We start from the raw sequence: 20910 nt of genomic DNA, 5'->3' as shown, positions 1-20910 counted from the left end.
TATTATAAACATGTAACTCACATGCTTTATTAGCTCTGCTAAATGTGTTGGGGGGGGGACCCAAACTTTGTTCATAATATTTGTCCAAACATGTGGGTTATGAGTGTGGAGTTGTGTGTGGCACAATTAACTGTGACTAAAATCCAAGTGCACACGTGTGACTAAAGAGTTTTTGGTGTTTGGTGTGATGTGAGGAAATGTCAGAGGGGTTTGGTGGGGTAGAAGTGATAGGTAAACCTGTATGTGTGAAGGCGGCTGGTTTACAGCAAACTAATGAATCCATATTCCACCATACGCTTCACTTGTTTTGACCAAATCTGACGTGAAGTTCTAGCATCTAATGGATTGACTTTGTTATGACAGTTCTACTTGAGTACCAGATGATAAATCCTGCACGTTTGTATTATCACCATCTTTTTTGGATGGATGGATGGATGGATGGATGGATGGATGGATGGATGGATATCATGCCTTGTCAGGTTATTTATTTATGAATTGATTTGACTCTAAACATTTCAAAGAAAATAAAGAAAATCCACATAGTTCGTTAGTTAGTCAGCTAGTTAGTTGCTAAAAAATGAACCGATTAATTTCCAAATATTCTAAATACTGTGTAAATAAATTAAATATATGTATACATTCTTTTTCATAAATAGTTTTATTTGAACGTATACATACAGTAAATGAATAAATAGTAATTTAGAATAATTATTTTCAAATAGAGTTGAACTAATTGCTAAAAGGGAGTGGGAGGAAGAGTACACAGAATTTACTTCACTTTGTTTTTACATAGTCACCCTAATATTTGGTCTAATAAAACTACCTAATCATAGTAACTTGGTTAAGTCTCATTTTAACTGCATTGCATTGTTTTTATTCACCTAATTATTCAGATTTATTCTTTTTTTGGTCATCTCAAAAATATATCAAAAGCCATGGTTATGTGTACCAGTTTACTTTAAATCCATTATTTTAAGAAGCTTCCCGTATCTTTCCCATCTTTTTTCTTGCCATTGTTTCCTGCAGGCAACGTGATTCCATCTGCTAACCACTCTTGTATTTAACCTAAAGGAGGAAAGAGATTCTCAAAGTCTGGATTGGTCATATGCTGGAGTAGTTGAAAACACTACGTTCTTCTTGAATGCAGCCTCCTTCTCAGGAGCTTAGAGATGACCAGGTAGTTTTCTGCCCTCTGGAAGGTCAGCAGTTCAATGCCTGGCCTCTTTGGTCCACATGTTGAAGAACACTTGAGCAAAGCTGAGGAAGAATAGACACAGAGGGAGAAAGCAGAGTGTGAAAGTTCATGTGTCCTGCGACGTTTGAGCACTTTTGAGTGGACAAGAGAAGTGCTATATATATATAAATGCTGTCCATTTTTTGGCTGTTCAGGTTCATTCACTGCTCCATCACTGTCATTCTATCTTAATTAAGTCATTTCTAAGAAATAAAACCTAATTCACTGCAGATTGTTTTCTTCTCTTCCTTGTGTTGTAAAACAACCTGTATGTTGCATGTTTTAACTAATTGAGCATTTTTGCTAACTAGTTTTTGACCTCAAACTTCTCATCTGTTTTATATTTCTATGCTGCACTCTTAAAGGCTTAAAGGGTGTCTAAGGTTGCAGCTTTCTCACTTACCCAATACCAGCATAATGTAAAGCCTTAGTCACCACTTCCCCTTCTTTACAAGTGGATACAAGCTTTCTGTAGGTAAAAAAACGGGGCAAACCTGAATGGGGTTCGCAGGTGGCCTGATCAAAATATATAATTTTATATATTTTATTGTATACATTTAATCGTATTCTTAATTTAATGGTTTTTATCTTTTAATACATTGTATGCAGTTAATTTTAGCATCTTATGATTTTAACCATTTTTGCCCGTGTATGCGTGGGTTTTCTCCGGGATCTCCGGCTTCCCCCCACCGTCCAAAAACATGCTTCATAGGTTGATTGGCAACTCTAAATTGTCCATAGGTGTGAGTGTGAGAGTGAATGGATGTGTGATTGAGGACATTCTACCCTGCGACAGACTGGCGACCAGTCCAGGGCATCCCTTGCCTTCGCCCAAGTGGCCGGGATAGGCTCCGGCAACCCCGTGACCCCAAAAGGGAATAAAACGGTAAAGAAGATGAATGAATGAATGATTTTAGCCCCAGCGACCATTTACGGGTCCAGACAACCCAAAAACCCACAGGACTCGTTCAGGTGCATGTGACTAAGACTTAAGTCAGACAGTGGCAGATAATGTGAAAGTGATGGCTTTGTGTTAGGGGTGTAACAATTCTAACAAACTCAGAGAGAAATATTTAACAGTGCAGGTGAAGTTTTCGAGATTCCTTGTATTTCGTGCAATATAATCAAGTGTAAATTTAATGTTTACAAAAAAACAAGTAAACATTATTTTGTTTTATTATAATACCACACTGTATGGTCGTGTGTATTTGCAAAATTCAAAGTGTTCCCAGGATTCGGACTGGAATGATGGAATGACCGTTTTTTGATGACATCACGTTTTGTCAGCTGTTATGTGTTATTTTTTACGTATAGTAAAAGAAACCTATTGTTGGTATTTTCTAAGAACGATTTATTTTGTTTTAAAAGAAAATGTTATAGTGGTATAGGTCGATTTAATGAACAACTATTTCAGACAAATTGATGTGGTTGGAGTGTAGGAATAGAAGTCGATCCATCAATGCATCGATTTACTGATTCATCGTTACGCCCCTACTTTGTGTGTTGCACTTTGTTTAGAAGTCAGGTAGGAAGAAAACCATTTTATCCCTTTCCTATGGACTTTTTTCTACATTTAGCTTTTTATTGAGTGGTTGTTCTAAAGTAAAACAAAAAAAAAAGGTGTTTAGTGATTTTGTCTTGTTTTCACTCCCGATATCAGTTTATTTTGTTTCTTAACTCATCTCTAATGTTTCTAAGATACATTGTGGCTCATAGTTCAATTAAGCTATTCTTAGTTCTAGGCTAACATTCAATGTTTTCTGCTTTTCTACTCACAAAACAAAAAAATGTCACGGGTTTGTTTAGATTGAGAAGATACATTTTAGCTATTATTCAACTGCCTTTGCATGTGCGACAGATGTCATTGTTGGGTGTTATTTATCGTGCTGACATTGCGTTGCAGCAGAATTCTCTATGCATTTTAAAAACAGCTTTCACACTCAAACTGTAGCTCCATTTAACAACATAAAATGTCATAACAGCCCTGATGATTACAGCAAATCCTCACAGAAAATGAAAAGAGCTGCCGATTGGATAGATGAGGCAATTCCTGGCAGGTTCTGGTTGTGTCTTAAAGTCTTGCTTTTGTGTTTGCTTATTCACTTGAAATGTTTTTGACAACCAAAACAAAGCTGTCAGCTGCTTCATGTCTTGAATATCATGTTTTTTTCTACCCTAAGTATTAATTATTTACACATTTCTTTATTTTGCCTTGTTTAAAATGTGTTTTCTTAACATTTCCATTTGTTTTGTGTTGTTTTGTTGACATGTTTTCATAATTTCCAACTGTTTTGTATGTTTACCCACGCACCCCTCCCCAACCAACCTGACTGCAAACCCCCCACCGCCAATCCCCAACTCCTCCCGTGTTTTCCCAATCATGTCCGTGCGCATCATGTGACTTTGTCATGTGGCTCTTGCATGGTGCTGATGATGTCGTCCTCGCTGGCCCACAGAAGGTAAATCCTCTTTGTTTAAAAGGCATTTCTGAAATGAAATTTTGAAAACACTTTCAGTTTCATTTTTGCCATTTTCACCTCTTCAGACCGTTCATGACCTAACTACTCAACGTTAAAATAGATTTCCATTCATGCTCAGACTCTTCTTCTCTTCTACTATGACCCTTTTCAACAGTTTTCCTCACTAAGTAGGAAAATCGTTTCATCTCTGAATGCCTTTTTTTCCTTCAATGGTCCAATCAATTAATGACATAATTCACAACTTAATATTCTCTCTCAGTTTAATCTATATTCATCTCTGCAGAAAAGGAAAATCTAGATAAACTTAATTCTGCTTAAAAGAACTTAATTAACTTTTGTTGATAGTTTTGGTAACTCCTGATAAGCTCATTTAACTCATTTAATTTAACAAATGCCCCAACTCTGTTGAGAAGATACATTTTAACAATTACTCAACTGCCTTTGCAAGGCATCCATAATAAATAAAAATACATTATGCTAATTGACCAATACCGTTAGATTTGCATCAATTTTTTTTCAATGATATACAAAAATAATGTTTTTTAGAAGCAAAGCAGGTAATACAGATAGTCAGTCTTTGATTTATGTAGCGAACTCCTGTCCTAATGTTGGCAAGTATCATGAAACTCAATAACATTCTGTGAAATTTTCATGAGACTGATTCAATAAGGGAAAAAGTTAAAGGAAACATTTTCCAAAATGTCCAAACCAAAAATATAATTAGAAAAAGGCCTTAGTCACAACTAACATTGTGGTTGTTAAGGGGCTTGTTGAGGGCAACAAACTGGAAAATCTGTTCAAAATATCAAGCTCCTGAACCTGTTGAGCAATATGTTTTTCTTTGGGTAAACCACGAGCGACGGGTCGTAGTGAACATTTTTGCTACATGCAAGAGAAAAGCTACATTCACACCATCCTCATGGGTTCAAGCAACCAGTTTCCATTAAAAGTCTATGTAAAAGCGTGTAGATGTTTTGGGCTTTCGCATTCAAAACACCCGCATTCATGTGTCACTATGCAAGTTTCTACGGCCGCTCGACGTACAAAACGTGCAGCCATTGAACATGCTTTGAATGTTGCGACAGCTCAAATTTGGACTTATCAGGGACTCAGATTTGGTAGTGACTTATTGGGGACATCCCCTTTAAGCTCGGATGTGCCAACCATTTGAGAATTGATCAATCGGGGAAAATAAATGATTTTGGTTTGTGCCCGGCCAGAATCATGTGACACCAAGTCCTTCATGTATCATACTAGACCTGTGAAAGAAAATGCCTGGAACAACATTTTTGTGACATTTGCACTGTTTAGACATTTCTCACCAAGCCTCTTATAGCTATATATGAGCTAGTAAACAGTAGAAAAAGATTGAAAAAAAATAAGCCTCTCCCTGCTTCTCCAATGTGAACACCACGGGCTAAATTGCACGTCAAAGAATGCGCGATATTGAACGTGCGTCACATACCTATTTTGAATGTAGCATCAGTAAGGGTAAAGCAGGTGAGGCGCAGGCGCGTCGTGAGGATTTTTAAGTCTTCCGTTTCCTTAAATTGTGCAAATGTCCATGTAGCCTGTTGCATCCTGAATGTTAAAAATTAGAAATTGGAGTCTAGTTTGTTCAGGCATCCTATACGGGCATCCTATACAGATCACGTGCCCACCCTATGCGTGCATCACTTGCGCGCAGTCAGTAAGGTGCCAATTCTAGCGTCTGACTAATGACTAGATTGCGGCATAAGGACACCATACGACAATATCACCTGTACGTCTTAAATCTGGGAAATTTCTACTAGCCTTACAAATACTTAGCAATACACTCACCCCATGCACAATAATCATATGTTTCAGTTCCATTATGTCCCCTGAGGTGGTCGTACGAGCCTCAAGGGAACTTCAAGAAACACCTACGTCAAACTTAAGATGCATCTGCTTCTCCCTACGACCTAAAAACCTGCAGCACTCGTGCAGGGATTGGCTCGTACATTTGCATGTGACTAAGGCTTAATAAAACTCTTCATTTCAATCGATATTATAAAAAGCAAAAGCTTAAAAAGAACTCTGCTAGAAGATGTTCTTACCATTTTATGTCTGATTTTAGTTTGTGTTTTAGTGGATTCGTTTTAGTACTAATGAAAATTTGTATTTTTTTCTTTAGTTTTTATTTTTTAATAATAATTTGTTAAAGTCAATAGGCAAATCTCAAAAATAGCCATTTAAACACATCTACATGTAGCTATCCATTGAGTCGATTGGTTTAGCTTTACCCCATCAGACTAAATGCATTGATTGGACTCACAGGGACCCGTTGCAATGTTGTTGCATGCAAAACTGTTTTCTCTCATTGTTGTTGCATGTTCCTTCACTGTAAAAGCTGACATTCCTTCCTGCATGTGTCTGTCTTTTGTGTGATGTGTTTCTGAGGGTTCAACTTGTTTCTAATCACTCAGTAGTAGATCTATTTTCTACACTTAAAAAAACAAATTTGTTAAAGTTCATAACATCTGCAACATTTTGTTTCTTTTGCAATAGAAATGTCAGCATCATGTGGAAGAAGCTGCATGGAAATCTGTCATTAAAACTTCAAAATTAACTCTTCTTTTTTTTGCAGCATGTTTTCATTAACTTGTTGGTTTTTCTAACCTGATAGCTCTGAATCTGGAGTTGAAAGCAGGTTGTCATGCCATCCTAAAGTCTTTGCATGTTTTTGAGGTCAAGGACCTGACTGTTTCTCTCATAATTATATGGTGGCACCTTCTGTCCTGCCTGGTGCTTCCATGTTTAACTATCTTTTCTGTGTTTGTAGCCTAAAATCTTTTAATAATGCTCATGATTAACAAATAAAGTTGGCTAACTTGTCTGCCACTAGGATGCTGCTGCTTTACTAACCCATACTGTCATTTACTTCCAGCCTTTTTCTCACTCTGCGTCTGTTAAAATGCACATCTAAACTGTGGCTTTGTTTGCTTACTAGAGGAGATACCTTCATGCTTAACCATAACTACTGAACTAGTTTTTGCACTTTTAAAAGTCAACTTTTATATGTTTCTAGAAGTTTCTGTCCATTGAAATTCTGTTCTCACCTGTTTGGTTTCGCTCCAAATGTCGTTGTTGAATATGTTCAGCATTTTGCTTCTTTATCCATAACAGTGGCCAAACAGCTGTCTCCATGCACAGAATCTCACTGACCTCACTTCCCATGACTGTGTAAATGATATAAAAAGCAAAATGGTAACGTGCTCAATCAAGGCCTTTAAGTCTCATTATCTTGTGGGCCAATAGCCGTTACTCAGGAGGACAGAGCCGATAATTAGGAGCCTGGATGAGAGCTGCACCTCAGCCTGTGAGATGCTCACAATACCCACAGCTCCTTCACATTCTTCCTTCATGCACATGTCACCCTGGTCTGTTTTTAAAATGGTACATAGAGGACGATTTTTTCTAATATGCAATTCCAAAGCAAAATTAAACAACAAAAAAATGTATTTTTTTATCTGCCACTGCTATGGATAAAGATTTTTTATTCTTTTGTGTAGCTACTAAAACAAATGTTCAGGATCATGTGTCTATTTTAAAATAATGCAATTAGAAGTGTGCTTGAGTTATGTGGGAAGCACAATACTAGATGGATTCTCGTCCTGATGCTGGTTTCCTGTGTAGGGGAGCCCAGTGCGCCAAAACTGGAGGCCAACGTCGCAGATGAAGGCAATTCTCTGAGGGTGACGTGGATCAAGCAGGACGATGGTGGTTTGCCCATCATCCATTACTTGGTCAAGTACAAAGCTGTGAGTAAAGAATATCATTTGCACCAGTTTCTTAACCATTTCTACATAACATAACACAAAACAGTAAAGGTTTATCAGTGGTTTGAAATGTTACTTTTAAATCAGTGCTTTAAACAGCCTGTATCATGCAAAATTAACCTTTTGAGCTTTTAAGTGTTTTACACAGTTAACTCATCACAAAAAACAACCCCAAAGCGGTAATTTGATCCATTCATGTATTTCTGGGCATTCCTCTATAACCTTGGGCTCTGAGCACCAGCCCCTCGAGTGGGTTCCCACATTTATACGTATGAAAGTGAGGAACAGCCCCTTCCAGGAAGAGTCTGCACTGCCAGCCCCGCCCCCAGGCTAACACACACACCCACTTTCTCCACGGAGCTCGCAGTTATTGGCTAAACACTTTCCTTTTATATGCACGATATGCAGATCCATCTTTGCAAAAGTTCGGATGGTGCTTGTTTTCGTGGGTGAAATGCAGACACACTGCAAAGGTCGACTCTAGGTCGGCGTCATGAAATTGGCGGCACCCACATGGCGCGGCAGGCGGTGACTCAGAGATCGAGTCATCTTACTTCCAGATAGGAAAAGGAGCAGCGAAAATAGCTCATTTATAAAAAAAAAAAAAAAAAAAAAAAGATTTAATGTGCCAAAGGTAATATAGCTATGATCGTTTATATGGATATAGTTTACTCTGAAAAACCTAAGAACAGCATGATATAAGCCCTTCAAAGCAGGCATGTCCAAAGTCCGGCTCGTCAGCCTCGACGGTGTTCAGGTTTCTACCGGCCTGCAGGCTCTTGTCTTAAAATCAGTAATGTGCGGCCCCCAACACTTTTTGAGAACTGTGAGTCTGAGTTCACCTGCATTTAATGTTAGCATCAGGACTCGAAAAAACAAGCGCATTGGTTGGCCTTCACACTTTTTCACCTCACCAAATCTGGCCCTCTTTGCATAAAAGTTTGCAAATCCCTGCTTTAAAGCTTTGATAAGATGCAAACCAGAAGTATTTCTTTCTTAAAAAACATAACTATGATTTCAGATATTTGTTCAAATATAAGAATAGCTTTTGATTGGAAAAAAAAGTTAAATTATTTGCATCTCTTCAGATTTCCTGAATGTTTTTTTTTTAAGAAATCAGTGTCATAATTAGCGTTTTACAAACTACCAGTGTCGATTTTTCTATTAGCTTTAGTTGTGTTTGCGTGTCATATAAGATTGCTTAGAGGAAATGAAAGCCTTTCATTAATGCTATGCATTCACTATTTATTTATTTTTAAGCATATTCACCGAAATATTCAAGTGTTTGAATTTGTAACTTCAGCTGAGATAAAATGTTGTTCGTTAACTCTATTTAACCTCAGCAAGCACTTCCTTCGTTTTTGATGATGATAAACTACAAAGTAGGAAATCTTCAGGCAAATGTTTTCTCCTGCAAATGTACGCTAATACTATATTTTCTTTGTTAAATTTGGCCTCGTGCAGCATTCTAATTAGACTGTTATGTTGTGTTCACACTAAAGTTTCTGAGCCTGAGAGCACTGCTTGACAGTGCAACTTGAATGTTGTTAGTTTAGCTTTTTTATTTTTAAATTTAAGTTAGAGTTTCCTATAACGGCTCCTTTTCCCCTTCCTGTTATGTCTCTTCTTGCATGGTTACATTACGGTACATGTGGTAAAACACTTGGTTAGATTTTAATACTGGCATTATAAATAACAAGAATAATCTATAAATAAACGAGGCTAGGAAAACAAAATTGAGTTCAATTATTTTCTTCCGTTTTGTGCTCTTACTTTTAAAGATAATTCTAAATTACTTCTGCATGATCTAATAAGTGATTACATTCAAATGATTTATAATAACTAATTCTGGATAGGAATTCAAGAATGACCAGAAATACCAATTGCCTCTCTCACCTGTACGTTTCTCGTGTCCTCCTTAAACAGAAGCACGTGCCCGAGTGGAAACCAGAGATCCGCGTTCCCTCGCTGAGTGAGCACACGACGCTGAACGGCCTGGCCTGGAACACAGAGTATGAGGTCCACGTGGTGGCAGAGAACCAGCAGGGCCGATCTGAACCTGGCATCGTTTCCATCAAAACAGCAGCACAGCCCACTGCCATCCCAGGTACGACCCCCATCGTCCCTCCGCAGCATCCACACACACACACACAGCAGCTACAGAGCACACAGGCTTCCACTGTGACCAGGCAGCAAAGATCAATCACTTCCTATTCAGAGATTAGTGTTGAATGTTGAGCACAAAAACCTTTAAATGAAACGTCTTTAGGGATGTGAAATGAGCACAAAGTAAAATGCAAAGATTTTTCCAGCTTGAGCTAATATGTTCATTTAAATCTTCATAATGTTTTGATAATGGATCTATTAAAAACATACCAATGTACTTTCTAATACATTAAATGTGAAAATATTGGGTTAATTTTGGCCTATAGAGATAGCAAAAAGACTTGGAGATTGACAGTTAAGAATTTATCTTCTGTTTTAACCTTCCCCTGCACTCCTCCATTCTTCTGTCATTGTGCATTTTGAAACCGTGCTCAGTTCTCATATATAGCAGTTTTTGTCTGATTCCCAAAGTCTCTTTTTCATAGAAAATGTCACAGTTCCACAGCCTGTGCTCTGTTGTTGTGGTTTGTTTCAATTAACAAATCATTGCGGGCTGTCTCCCCAACCCACTACACCTGAGTTACCTGAAGTGCTTAAACATTTCACAAATCCCCGTAACAATGTCTCTGCTTCTTTTATTTCAGTCTTTTTTTTTTTTTGCTCTGTTGGCTTTGTATGTTGTTTTCATTCATCATTTGAATTGTAGGGTTACAACAGAAAAACTAGAATCCCAATCACACTACTTTAGTAAAACACAGCAAACATTTGCACCCGTTATGCTCCATGGTGCGATCCCATCCATGCAAGTTCAACCCAAATCCCAACACAGTTTTCTCCATACAAACAACAAATAAACAAACAGGGCACAAAAAGGAGGTATAGCTGCTCTGTTTTTTTTAATCTGCTTATGTGTCCTGATCAGAAAACAAGCTGTAATTCAATGTGTTGCTCACTGATCCCAAATATTTCCTATGCCAGCTTTAGTTCTGATCCAGAAGATCACAGAATCTATTTTATTGATTAAAACAATGTCTGCAAAACTGTGAGAGCTGTGTTTATGTACTTTTTTTTGGGTAAGAAACAGAAGGTAGTGTACTTTTAAAGTGTGCAAGGATGGGCAGTTATTCCTATTTCGACTAAATAAATAAATAAAAAGATTCAAAAACATGAGGGAATCATAAGTGTCTCAAGACGCTAAAAATAAGGATTAATATGGCCAGAGGGATGGAAAGGCCACAACCATGGTTCTAACGTGCATTCAATAAAAAATAAAAATGTCTTGGAGATTTAAAAAATGCTAACAACAGAGTTATTCTTTTTTAATTTTGATGTTCAATTAAAATAAAAACGTAATTTCTAGCTTTAAGTGCAACACCTTCTATTCAGATGCGATTTCCCTAAAATCCAACTCAAATAGTCTTTTTGGTATCAATAAAAATATTGAAAATGTTTTGGTAAAAAGCCAAAGGTTGTTAATTTAAAAGTTTGAAAAACAAAAGTTTTCAAGGCCAGAAAGAAGACAAGAATTTTATCACTTCATTTTTCATTTATTTTAACTCTCCTCATCTTGCTTTTTGTCAATCATGAAACAAACATTTATCTCCCTTTTGTCATGAGTGTTCCTGTTTTTGCCTTTATTTTTTGTACCACCAGGTTTAGTGGGTCCCACAGTTTTCAGGCTTCATGCTTGACCTGAATGTTCAGGCTGTGCGGCCTAGCAGGGGGGGATGCAGCCCTTACAGCCTTTGCATGATGCCTTTTGAAACTGGATTAATATTTTTCTGTGTTATGACTGACAAGGCTCTGGCTGCCAGTGCATGGCAAACGAAGAAACTACCCATTTTCTTTTCTTTTCATGTGTTTTCTGGACAACAGCCGCATAGCAGTGGGAGGTTTGGATCACTCATAGTTCCACCAGAAGTTCACATGGGCTTCATCTAAGCAAGCCCTGCTTTAAATCCCCTAATTGCTAATGATTGCTGACATTCAGGACTCCTTGTTAAGAGACATTTTTAAATATGTTTCATGCTCATATTGTTTTGTTTCCTTTTTATTTCAATTTACTTAAAGATTTCTGGGAAAATAGGGTTTTTCTTTTAGCCACAACATTCAGTTCCTCAGTTTTTCTTCCAAAAGCACGGCTGTTTCTCCTAATACTCACTGAAAACAGCTGCTGCATTGTAAATTAATCCTCTAAACCCTCAATTTGCCTGGACACTTTAACATTCAAGCTTTTAGTATCACATTTTAGGGTCCCTCCATTCTCCTCTTATTTTCTGAGGATGATTTAGAAAGTTACGATGCCATCGCACCCTAAAGTTTACATTCAGCCCAGTTTTTTCCTCTATACAAATGCTAAATGGCGTGTACTTGTATAGCGCTTTTCTACCTACAAGGAAAAAGCGCTTTTACAGTCACAGACCCATTCACCCATTCACACACACATTCACACACTGGTGGTCGCTGCGCAGCCAAACACAGGCGCCCGCCTACCACCAGAGGCAAGGTGGGGTTCAGTGTCTTGCCCAAGGACACTTCGACTCATGGGTATGCAAGGCGGGAATCGAACCTGCAACCTTACGATCATGGGTCGACCGCCCTACCACTGCACCACGGCCGCCCCTATACACTGTTTGTACAGTCAAATTTTTTGATTAGATCTAAATGTTTTTGTGTTCACTTCTGTTTAGCTGTAGGGAAATGCAATTCTCAGATATAAAAAGGGCTATTTGTCAAATTTTCACAAATACAAGCTAACAGACTGAACCAACGATCCACGATAAACTTATAGGGACCAAATATTGCAGTTCCTCTAAAGACCGCTGGAGGCAGGATGTAAAAGGGACCACTTCTCCTTTGACTCTCATGTTCAAAAGTCAGACTCTCCACCTAAAGTGAACCCATGTACATTCTGGCTTATTTGTTGCTTTTTTATGAAAATTTTGAGGCAGTGATTTTGTTTTTAAATCAGGCATTTCAATTTTATTAGACAAAATTACACATTTTAGAGGTGTGGGGGTGCTATTTATTTTTTCATTTCATTGTCTGTTGGACTGTCCAATGAGTGAACCCAACAGAGCTTTTAACTTTACTTAGTCCACCCCAATAGCACACTCAAAAAGTAGTTGAGTTGGACGGAGTGAACTCTGGTTGACGTTCCCTTCCCACTCTAAGCTTCATTTTAGCAGAATCCAATGGTGATGTCAGTCTGTCCAGTGCATATTCTGTATGTTTATAGTATGGACAGAGAAGTGGCTGACCCGGTCTGGTGATTTATCCAAATCTCCCCAGCTAAGGCTGAGACTAAAATTAGAAAGCAAATAATGTTTGGAATTAACTTTTTAAAGGTTTTACAGCATGAGGTAGTCCATTCAGCCATGTCACCAACTCCATAACAAGCTTCTGTGTTGGATGTTTGGTTTTGCCTGGGCCTTTCTCCCCACCATGACCAGTGGTGTAATGGTAACAGAGAACATGCTTCTGCTGTGACCTTCCTCATCATTTGTGCATATTCTGATACAACTGTGTGTCGGATTGTTGTGGAGACCTCGGCTCCTGAAGCCCCGAGGTGTTGTCCTGGAATCGCCGTTAATGCGTTGCCAATATTCTTGAACATCTTCCTGCTATTTTAACCACTCGATTTATGATGTCTTTTGTAATGCTGGGTTTACAACGAATGCGATTCGCACGGCGAATTTGCGTCCACTGCCTCTGTTTTGACACGTGGCAAATGTGCTGCTTGACGATCGTTCCAAAAGGGTGTTCATGAACCTGCATAAACGCAGTGGGGAAGGAGCTGATGTCCAAAGTTTTTAGCCTCATCGCTACATCAGTAAAGACGCGGTTCCGGTTGACTTTCTGCCGCAGGAGCTGAGTCTAAATGATGGCTGCTTTAGGCGGTACTTACGTCTCCCTGTGACCCAGTTTGAAAACTTGCTGTCCTGGGTTAGTCCGAGAAGGGATAAAATAACAATAAGATTAAAGTTAGAAGACCTTTTTATTATTGTCTCCATACAAATAAGAAAAATTCTAAGTCCAGGAGGAGAAAAATAAGATTCTTCATGTTGGTTTGAGACCCCACCTGCTGATTACATCATCAACGTCTCATGGACCAAAGCTGAGTTCCTAGTTATTTGACACTAGGCCCGCATAATTAATCGCAAATTTATCGTTGGCGCGATTTCAAGCTGTGCAATATCCATATCGCAAAAGTCAGCGAAAATCGCAATAAATGGTAGACTTTAAATGTGCTAAAGCAATCTTAAGGTAACTTTAATGAATTGATTAAATCCCTTTATCCATTTGACCAATCAGATGGAGCCCTTCACGTTGTTGACCAATCGGATGGAGCTTTTATGTTAGATGTTGCCTTCCTTATTAGACGAGGGTCATTTAGAGAATAATTTAAGGTATTTTGACTCTTATTTAAATTAAACTTTTACAGTGAAATGGAAAAGTTTTTGTTATTTTTGCTATTTGTTTATATATCCTAAGTTATATCGTCACCGCAATATTGATGACTAATTGTGTTCTTAAATTACTTTTTATCAGACACGGTTTGTTTTTGTCAAACGTACCTTACATGTTTCGGCGGAACACCTTCCGCCTTCATCAGAGTCGTCATCAGGTGACCTGATGAAGCCGACATTTGACAAAAACAAACCGTTAAATTTAAGAAAACAGTTTAAACTTGGAGACACAATGAACTTCATTGAATTATTGATCACTAATATCGCATATCCCAAGTTTTTCTCATATCGTGCAGCCCTAATTAACACAATGTGAATCATTCACCAAAGTTCATATACATGAACTCTGCAAACAATGCACGGCATGGGAAAATAGGGCCTCTGTTCACATCTGTACCTTTGACTTGGAGTCGTCTTACTTCCGGTTAGGAAAACTATCTGCGGTAATAACTCATATTTCATTAAAAATTGTTATTTGGTGTGTCAAAGGTAATATATAATCATATATTTGGATATAGTTTACTCTGAAAGGCTTAGGAAAAGCATAATGAAGGCCCTCTGACATTTAAACTGGACGCCCCTGCAACAGCATTTGGGTTCGGTGTGAATATAGTTTTGGAGCATGGGTCTCAGACTCCAGGTTTCGAAGGCCGGCATCCTGCCTAATCTGCTGCTGATTACCTGGAGCAGGTGTGTTGAGCCAATAAGGAGCTTCAATGGCAGGTTAGTTGGGAAACATGTAAGACACCGGGCTCGAGGCCTGGAGTTGGAGACCTGTGTTTTAGTCGTTTGTAATATTTTCTCTTGTTGAAACTAGTTTTGATAAGGGGCTAAATTGCAACATATCACATGTTCTGATATAAGCACAAAAATCTGGAAAACACTAGAGGAGGGAAATTGTGCCATGAATGGAATTGAGAAGATCAGTCACGAAATGAGACAATTTCATCTTTCCATTTTGGCTTCCAAAGCGGTGCATCACCGACGTTTCAGACAGAGTCGTTTTTCAACTACTTTAAATTACACCACTGGCCATAACTAACGAGAGATGACAGGCGGATTGTTGCAGATGTCTTTTCCCATTCAGGTTGTCATATGTCTCAGCCTAAACTCTGACTTTGCTCCAAGACTGATTTCAAAAACCTGCCACATTGATGCCAAAGCAGAGAGAGACTATAGTGTGTTTGAGGAGTCTTCCGCATTGATGTCCTTCCCCGTCATCTCCCTATATGTTGCCTTCCATGCTCGCCATCATCTGCTCTATTGCTAACACGCTACGGCTTCTTTTTGTTTCGAGTCTCTTTTTAGTCTCTGATGACCTTTCTGATGTGGAGTTTTGCATTTCTGACCTGTGTTTCTATGTCTCTCCCTCTTTTCCCTCTTTCTCTCCTGCTGCTCTTTTCTCCGTGTCTTCATGTGTGATCTTCTTGGGCACCTATGGACCATGGCATTGTCATACGCACAAATTTCTTTTATTTTTCCTTCTTTTTTTTTTTTACTGTTTGTGCTTCTTTTTCTTTACCTTTCACAATTGATTTCTGGGATTCTCACCGACACTGGGTGTGCGTTGAAAACCTTCAGCCACCCTCGGGTGTCAAAGTGTGACATGCAGTCTGGCTTCTCTCCTGCTGTCCGTGCTGACTCTCCTCTGGCTCTCATAAACTGATCTCATTCAAGGAGGAAGAGGATGCTCTGAGCCTTTACAATCTCTGGGTCCAGACTCCCTTGCTTTCTATGCCTTTTGACCCTTGTGCAGTCACACACAAGAATGGAAGAAAAAAGTCAAGACATAGGTTTCATGATGTTATTACAGGGTGCTTGGTATTTTCTTCATTCTCAAAATTGGGGTTCTTTTTTTTCCCATTTGTTTTCACGTTTATGGAAAGATTCAGGGACTGGAGATTCGAGGGTGATCATTTACCCGTTAAAATGGGCAAAGCGCTTGGTTTGAGATTTTAATCCTAACACATTCATAATGCCTTAGTGTGATCTGAATGGGGTAACGATAGGTTGGGTACCTTACACCGCCGAAGTCGCTGTGTACACTGTTGTAAGTAGACCTAGCAGCTGTTACTTTGGTTTGTGCCTGTTTTACGGGTGCATCTTTTCACTGAAATTTTACAGTGACGTAAAAAAAAGCATGAACACTGCATGAAAGCTGACACAAAGGCATGATCCAGTATTCATGAATGTGCTGTGCAGCTGCTTCCAAGCTCCCCGTCGAGTATTATGAATGTGTTAAAGAGGAGTGCAAATGCTGTGTGCCTAATCTCTGGATGTGTGAAGTAAGGAGAAGGAAATGTTGATTATGGGTCAAAGTATGCATTTTTTTCATATACTTTCATACTTTTCACATACTATTATACTCATTTTTTAAATGCATAATGTAACCGCCTTGTCAGACAGGTTGGAGATGTGTGCAGATAAATGCTAATCATGTTGTGTGATACCGTGTACATACTCTTTTCAAATTGACATTCAAGAAATATAACAAGAAATCAGCTGTTATTTTGACAGTTCATATTCTCTTTTTACCTGAAAGTTGAGATGTGTTAAAAAAAAGACAAGCTGTTCAACACTATTAAAAAAAAAATCATTTTGAAGAATGTGAAATTATTTTATCCTGAGATGTTTTTGTAAGTGCATATCAGTGTGTTTCCATGTAACCAATGTAGGTTTGAAATAAATTCTTTCTTTTCCTTTCGAGACAGAAATGGCTTTCTGAAGCTCTGAGTATTGAGTTTTCTGGTGGGCTGCCTGTGACTTTAGTCTTTGTTTCTCTGGAGCTTAAACAAAATGTCTGTAATCGTAATTTATAACATCATACATGACTGTTAGAACCCAGAGATTAAAAGCTTGGTATCAAGTCAAACTAAAGGGGGATCAATTAAATGATGAAAAGAAGGAACAAATAAAGGATGGTTTATTTGGTGTAGAGGCTTTGCAGCAACACACATGGATGGCTGTTTTTAATATGCTACTGTAGCACCATATTAACCAGAAGATGATGCACAGCAGCCAGTTCCAGCGCCGATAAATGACAGAGACTTTTTTTGTGTGTTCTGAGCTGAGCCTATTCTTTTTTCCAAAAATGTCCCTTTGTGCTGAAACAGAACATGCCAGGAGACATCTAGTTTTTTTCTTTTCTTCCTTTGTAAGTTTACAGGTAAAAAAAATGCTGTGTTTGAAACCTAATGATGCAAAATGCTCCTTTTTCCTCGTGTACTTTCTTAGTGGGAGACACCTTTTCTGAAATATGCTTCTGGTAATTATGACAGAAGGTGTCATGCTGCTTTCTGCATAATGTGAGATGTACCACTGAAAAAAAGGACACTAAAGATGGTGTTAGTACAAAGTTGTAGCATTAGGGCAGAAATACTACAGATTTTCTAAATAAAAATGTATATTATTATAAAATGACATTTAAAGACCCACTCTGATCATGTTTTCAGCTATTTTCAAAGTGTTCCCAGTGGTCTTTTAATTATGATTATACAGTTTTTAGCCAAAATAAATAAACTGCAGTTTTCTAGAACATAGGTTCTACAGAGCAGTTCATTAAAACGTAACAAACGTTTTCTTTTCCCTGCATTTTTTCATCTGCTCCTGATTCACAACGATTTCAACAAAGAAATACTCAGAGACACAATTTTAAGCTTCGTTTTCTCAATATATGTCCTCCATCATCAGACAAATGGCATAAAAACATGTTAAAAATACCAAAAACACCATTTTAATCAGAGTTCCTCTTTGATGTTCAGTCTAAATTCCCAGGCTCTAGTTAGGACAAAAATCTTAAGACTTGATGCTTTGATTCATCTAACCAAATGCACTTAAGAGAAACACTATTACAGAAATTGTTTTCCTCAAATATTTTGGTTAATTCCAACATTGTAGAAGCTTGTCTGTTTCAGTCGTATTTTTAAAAGCAGCCATTAGTGTGGAGGTTTTGCTCAAAGTCCTTAGAGATTCTTGTCCCTCGCTGAGCTTTACAGCTCACCATAAGTCACAAAGGATGATTAAAACTGACCAACAACATTTCAATGTGTGGGAATTAATAAAGCATTAATACATTTGCAGTAACCACACAGATGTCACTTGTTATTTTTTCTACCGTCTGCCTATCAAAAGGTTTTGTATTATCCTTTGTCTTATAGGATAACTGGATGTTTTTCTTAAAAACTGTTTGTGTTGTTCTGTCTGGCCACAGCTGAGTTATAATACTCTAGTGATGCTTTGTGTGTGCAAGGGTGTTTATTATGACAAGAGTCCTAAATGAAAATCTGCTCGTGTCACATTAAAGACACGTTTGCCTCTTGATTAAACAAGACCCTCAAAGCCTAAGTATCAATGGCGATCGCGGTAAAAAAGCTCATTTATCTTTTGAGTGGACAATTTGTGCTTGAATGTAATGTGTCTTCACTTTACCTTTAATTTACACAAACTTATGTTTGAATATTTTAAAAATACGGAAAGACAGTTTTCCCTCTTCCTGTTTATGAGAACTGGATCGAGTGAGCGTGAAAATGTCTTACTTCTATCCTACATTCGGAGATTTTCCTACACATAGCACAAAATTATAGTCATAGCCGTCTAATTATCCTACCTTATCAGATAATCCTACCTATATGAACAAACGCACCGTTTTGATGTTAGGTCGTAAATATAGCAGTGGGGGAAAGTAGAATAGTTCCACAATGCGGGGGCTTTAGCACAGTTTCATGAGTTTAAGTGTATACGTAGTGTGTTGTCGGGTGTTGTGTGAGGGTGGTGAGCTGTATGGATAAGTGCCTACAGTGAATCTGCGAGGTCTTTCGAACCGAACGTTGGGAATGTGAGACAAAATATAAATGTACACTGGAACTGCAACGCTCAGCCAAAGCTTGGTTCAAATTTCACACCGCGTTAACTGTGTTTGATTCCAAAGCAGATTTTGAAATGTCAAACACGCAGACAGAGAGGCACTGTAGACACACATCTGTCGCAGAGTTATGGCATGCTGTTAAAACAATTTACGAGTCCCAGCAGTTAAGCCTCGATTGGTTGCATAAAGCATATGATTAAATGTAACCTAAAGTCACAAAAACGGCAAAAAAAAACAGTAGGTAGCACAGATACGGGCGCACCACCAAAACTAAAAGTTATGTTGAAATTTTGAACTGCACAGTGATTGCTACAAGGAAAATTTCAAGGGTAGAAAGGATTTGTAGAACGCTGGCTCCAATGAAATGAAGTCCAGTCTGTTGCCAACACAATTGACTTCATTTCATTGGCAAAACAGATGCTGCCATGTTTTAACCAGACATCGTCTGCAAGCGGGGATTGGTCTGAGTCGTCTGAGTCAACGTTTCTATGGCAACCACTTTTGCCAATCAGGAGTGACCTTGTTGGAAGTCCAGATCCCTATCACTTGAAAGCAAGCTTCACAAAATCCTGTCAAACGTTTTCAACATTGGATGAAGGGGCCAGCAGGCTCCACCTACTTTTATTGAGGTTTCTGATTGGCCAGTTTATGACTAAACTAATTTGACCTACAGTAAACCCTTGTTTTTCGCGGGGGTTACGTTCCAGAAAGAGCCCGTGATAGTCAAAAACCGTGAAGTAGAAACCTCTATTTTTTTACAATTATGATACAATTAAATCCTCTATTATACATTGAAAAGAAAGAACAAATCATTTTATAGGCTCAAACATTTGTTTCACAAATCAAAGTACTTTAGAAACGTTTTTTAACAAATAACTTCTGTTCTGTACTGTCAAATAATAATTTTAATCATCAATGTGAACAGAAGGCTTCAAATCGCGGAGATTCGCCCACCGCGACCCGAGTAATTGGATTAAACGGGAGAAAATATAAAATGATGATTATGAAAAAATACAAAGTACAGTCGGACAAATAGTGACTCGGGTGTATTTAACTGCTCTAAATTCAGACTGAGCCGCTGCATCCTGACTCCGCTCTGCAGATTTTTCTTCTTTTAAAGCCCGCGGTGCAGCTGCAGGTGTGTTTGTTCGGGAGAAGAACATAGAGATCGGCAGTTGGTGTCGCTCTTTTTTCTTCTTCGCAAAACATCCTTATACACCGACATGCCAACATCAAGAGAATTTGCAAGTACATAATGTAAATTTGGCAAGCTGTTTTACGTACGTGTACATATTAAACTGCAACGTTATTGACGCACAGGTAGAGAAGAAGCAGAGTGGCTTTTTAGCCAATCAGAATGCAGAACACAATGCACGCTGCAAATCCGTGAAGTAGCGAAACCGTGAAAAGTAAACCGTGTTATAGCGAGGGATCACTGTACAGAAGAAATTATCATAAAAAAGAGCATCATCACAAACACGAATTTAAAAAAAATGAGCAGATCAATAATTTTTCTTCTGACAAATGTTATTTGTATTTTGGCTTCTTGGAGCCAGCAGGTACTTCCTGTTTGGAAGACTTTAACTCCAGTTTTCATTTACAGTGGATGGTTTTTCCCCTGCAATTTAGTATATAAATGTATTTTTACTGGTTAAGTCAGTACGATGATAAAATACAATAAAAAAAAATAAAAAAAATTCCAATTGAGAAAGTTGAACAAATCTATATCATTTTCTGTCATCATTCTATTAAATGGTGTTCTTCTATTGCTTTCAGCCTGCGTTTGTGATTTGAAATTAGACTTGCTAATAAAACCTGCTGCAGTTGGAACCAGCCGTCTGCCCGTTTTGTGACATAGATAAAGTGTAAAACATTTGAAAACTGATGCAGCTAAATTAGAGAAACTAACACCATTGAAGAAGATGAAAAAAAACAATGCTGACTGACCCAGTAAGGT

General features: G+C 38.2%; 1 protein-coding gene across 12 annotated transcripts in view; it reads left to right on the top strand.

Annotated features, from left to right (window-relative positions):
* The window catches only part of ncam1a (neural cell adhesion molecule 1a), a 309203-nt gene that overhangs the window by 270217 nt on the left and 18076 nt on the right, over positions 1 to 20910 (top strand). For 8 of the 12 annotated variants that reach the window (XM_078930821.1, XM_023962555.2, XM_011483933.4 and 5 more), the window contains 2 exons: positions 7372 to 7496; positions 9441 to 9621. In XM_078930821.1, the coding sequence (XP_078786947.1) occupies positions 7372 to 7496; positions 9441 to 9621 (306 nt within the window). Of the gene's footprint in view, positions 1 to 1026; positions 1465 to 7371; positions 7497 to 9440; positions 9622 to 15670; positions 17006 to 20910 lie in introns of those variants that run through there. The other 4 variants (XM_020709137.3, XM_020709136.3, XM_078930826.1 and 1 more) reach the window with 2 other exon arrangements.

Source organism: Oryzias latipes, chromosome 14 (genome assembly GCF_053564925.1).
Source record: "Oryzias latipes strain Hd-rR chromosome 14, Olatipes_Hd-rR_3.1".
Lineage (NCBI taxonomy): Eukaryota > Metazoa > Chordata > Actinopteri > Beloniformes > Adrianichthyidae > Oryzias > Oryzias latipes.
This window is presented reverse-complemented; position numbering and strand designations above follow the sequence as displayed.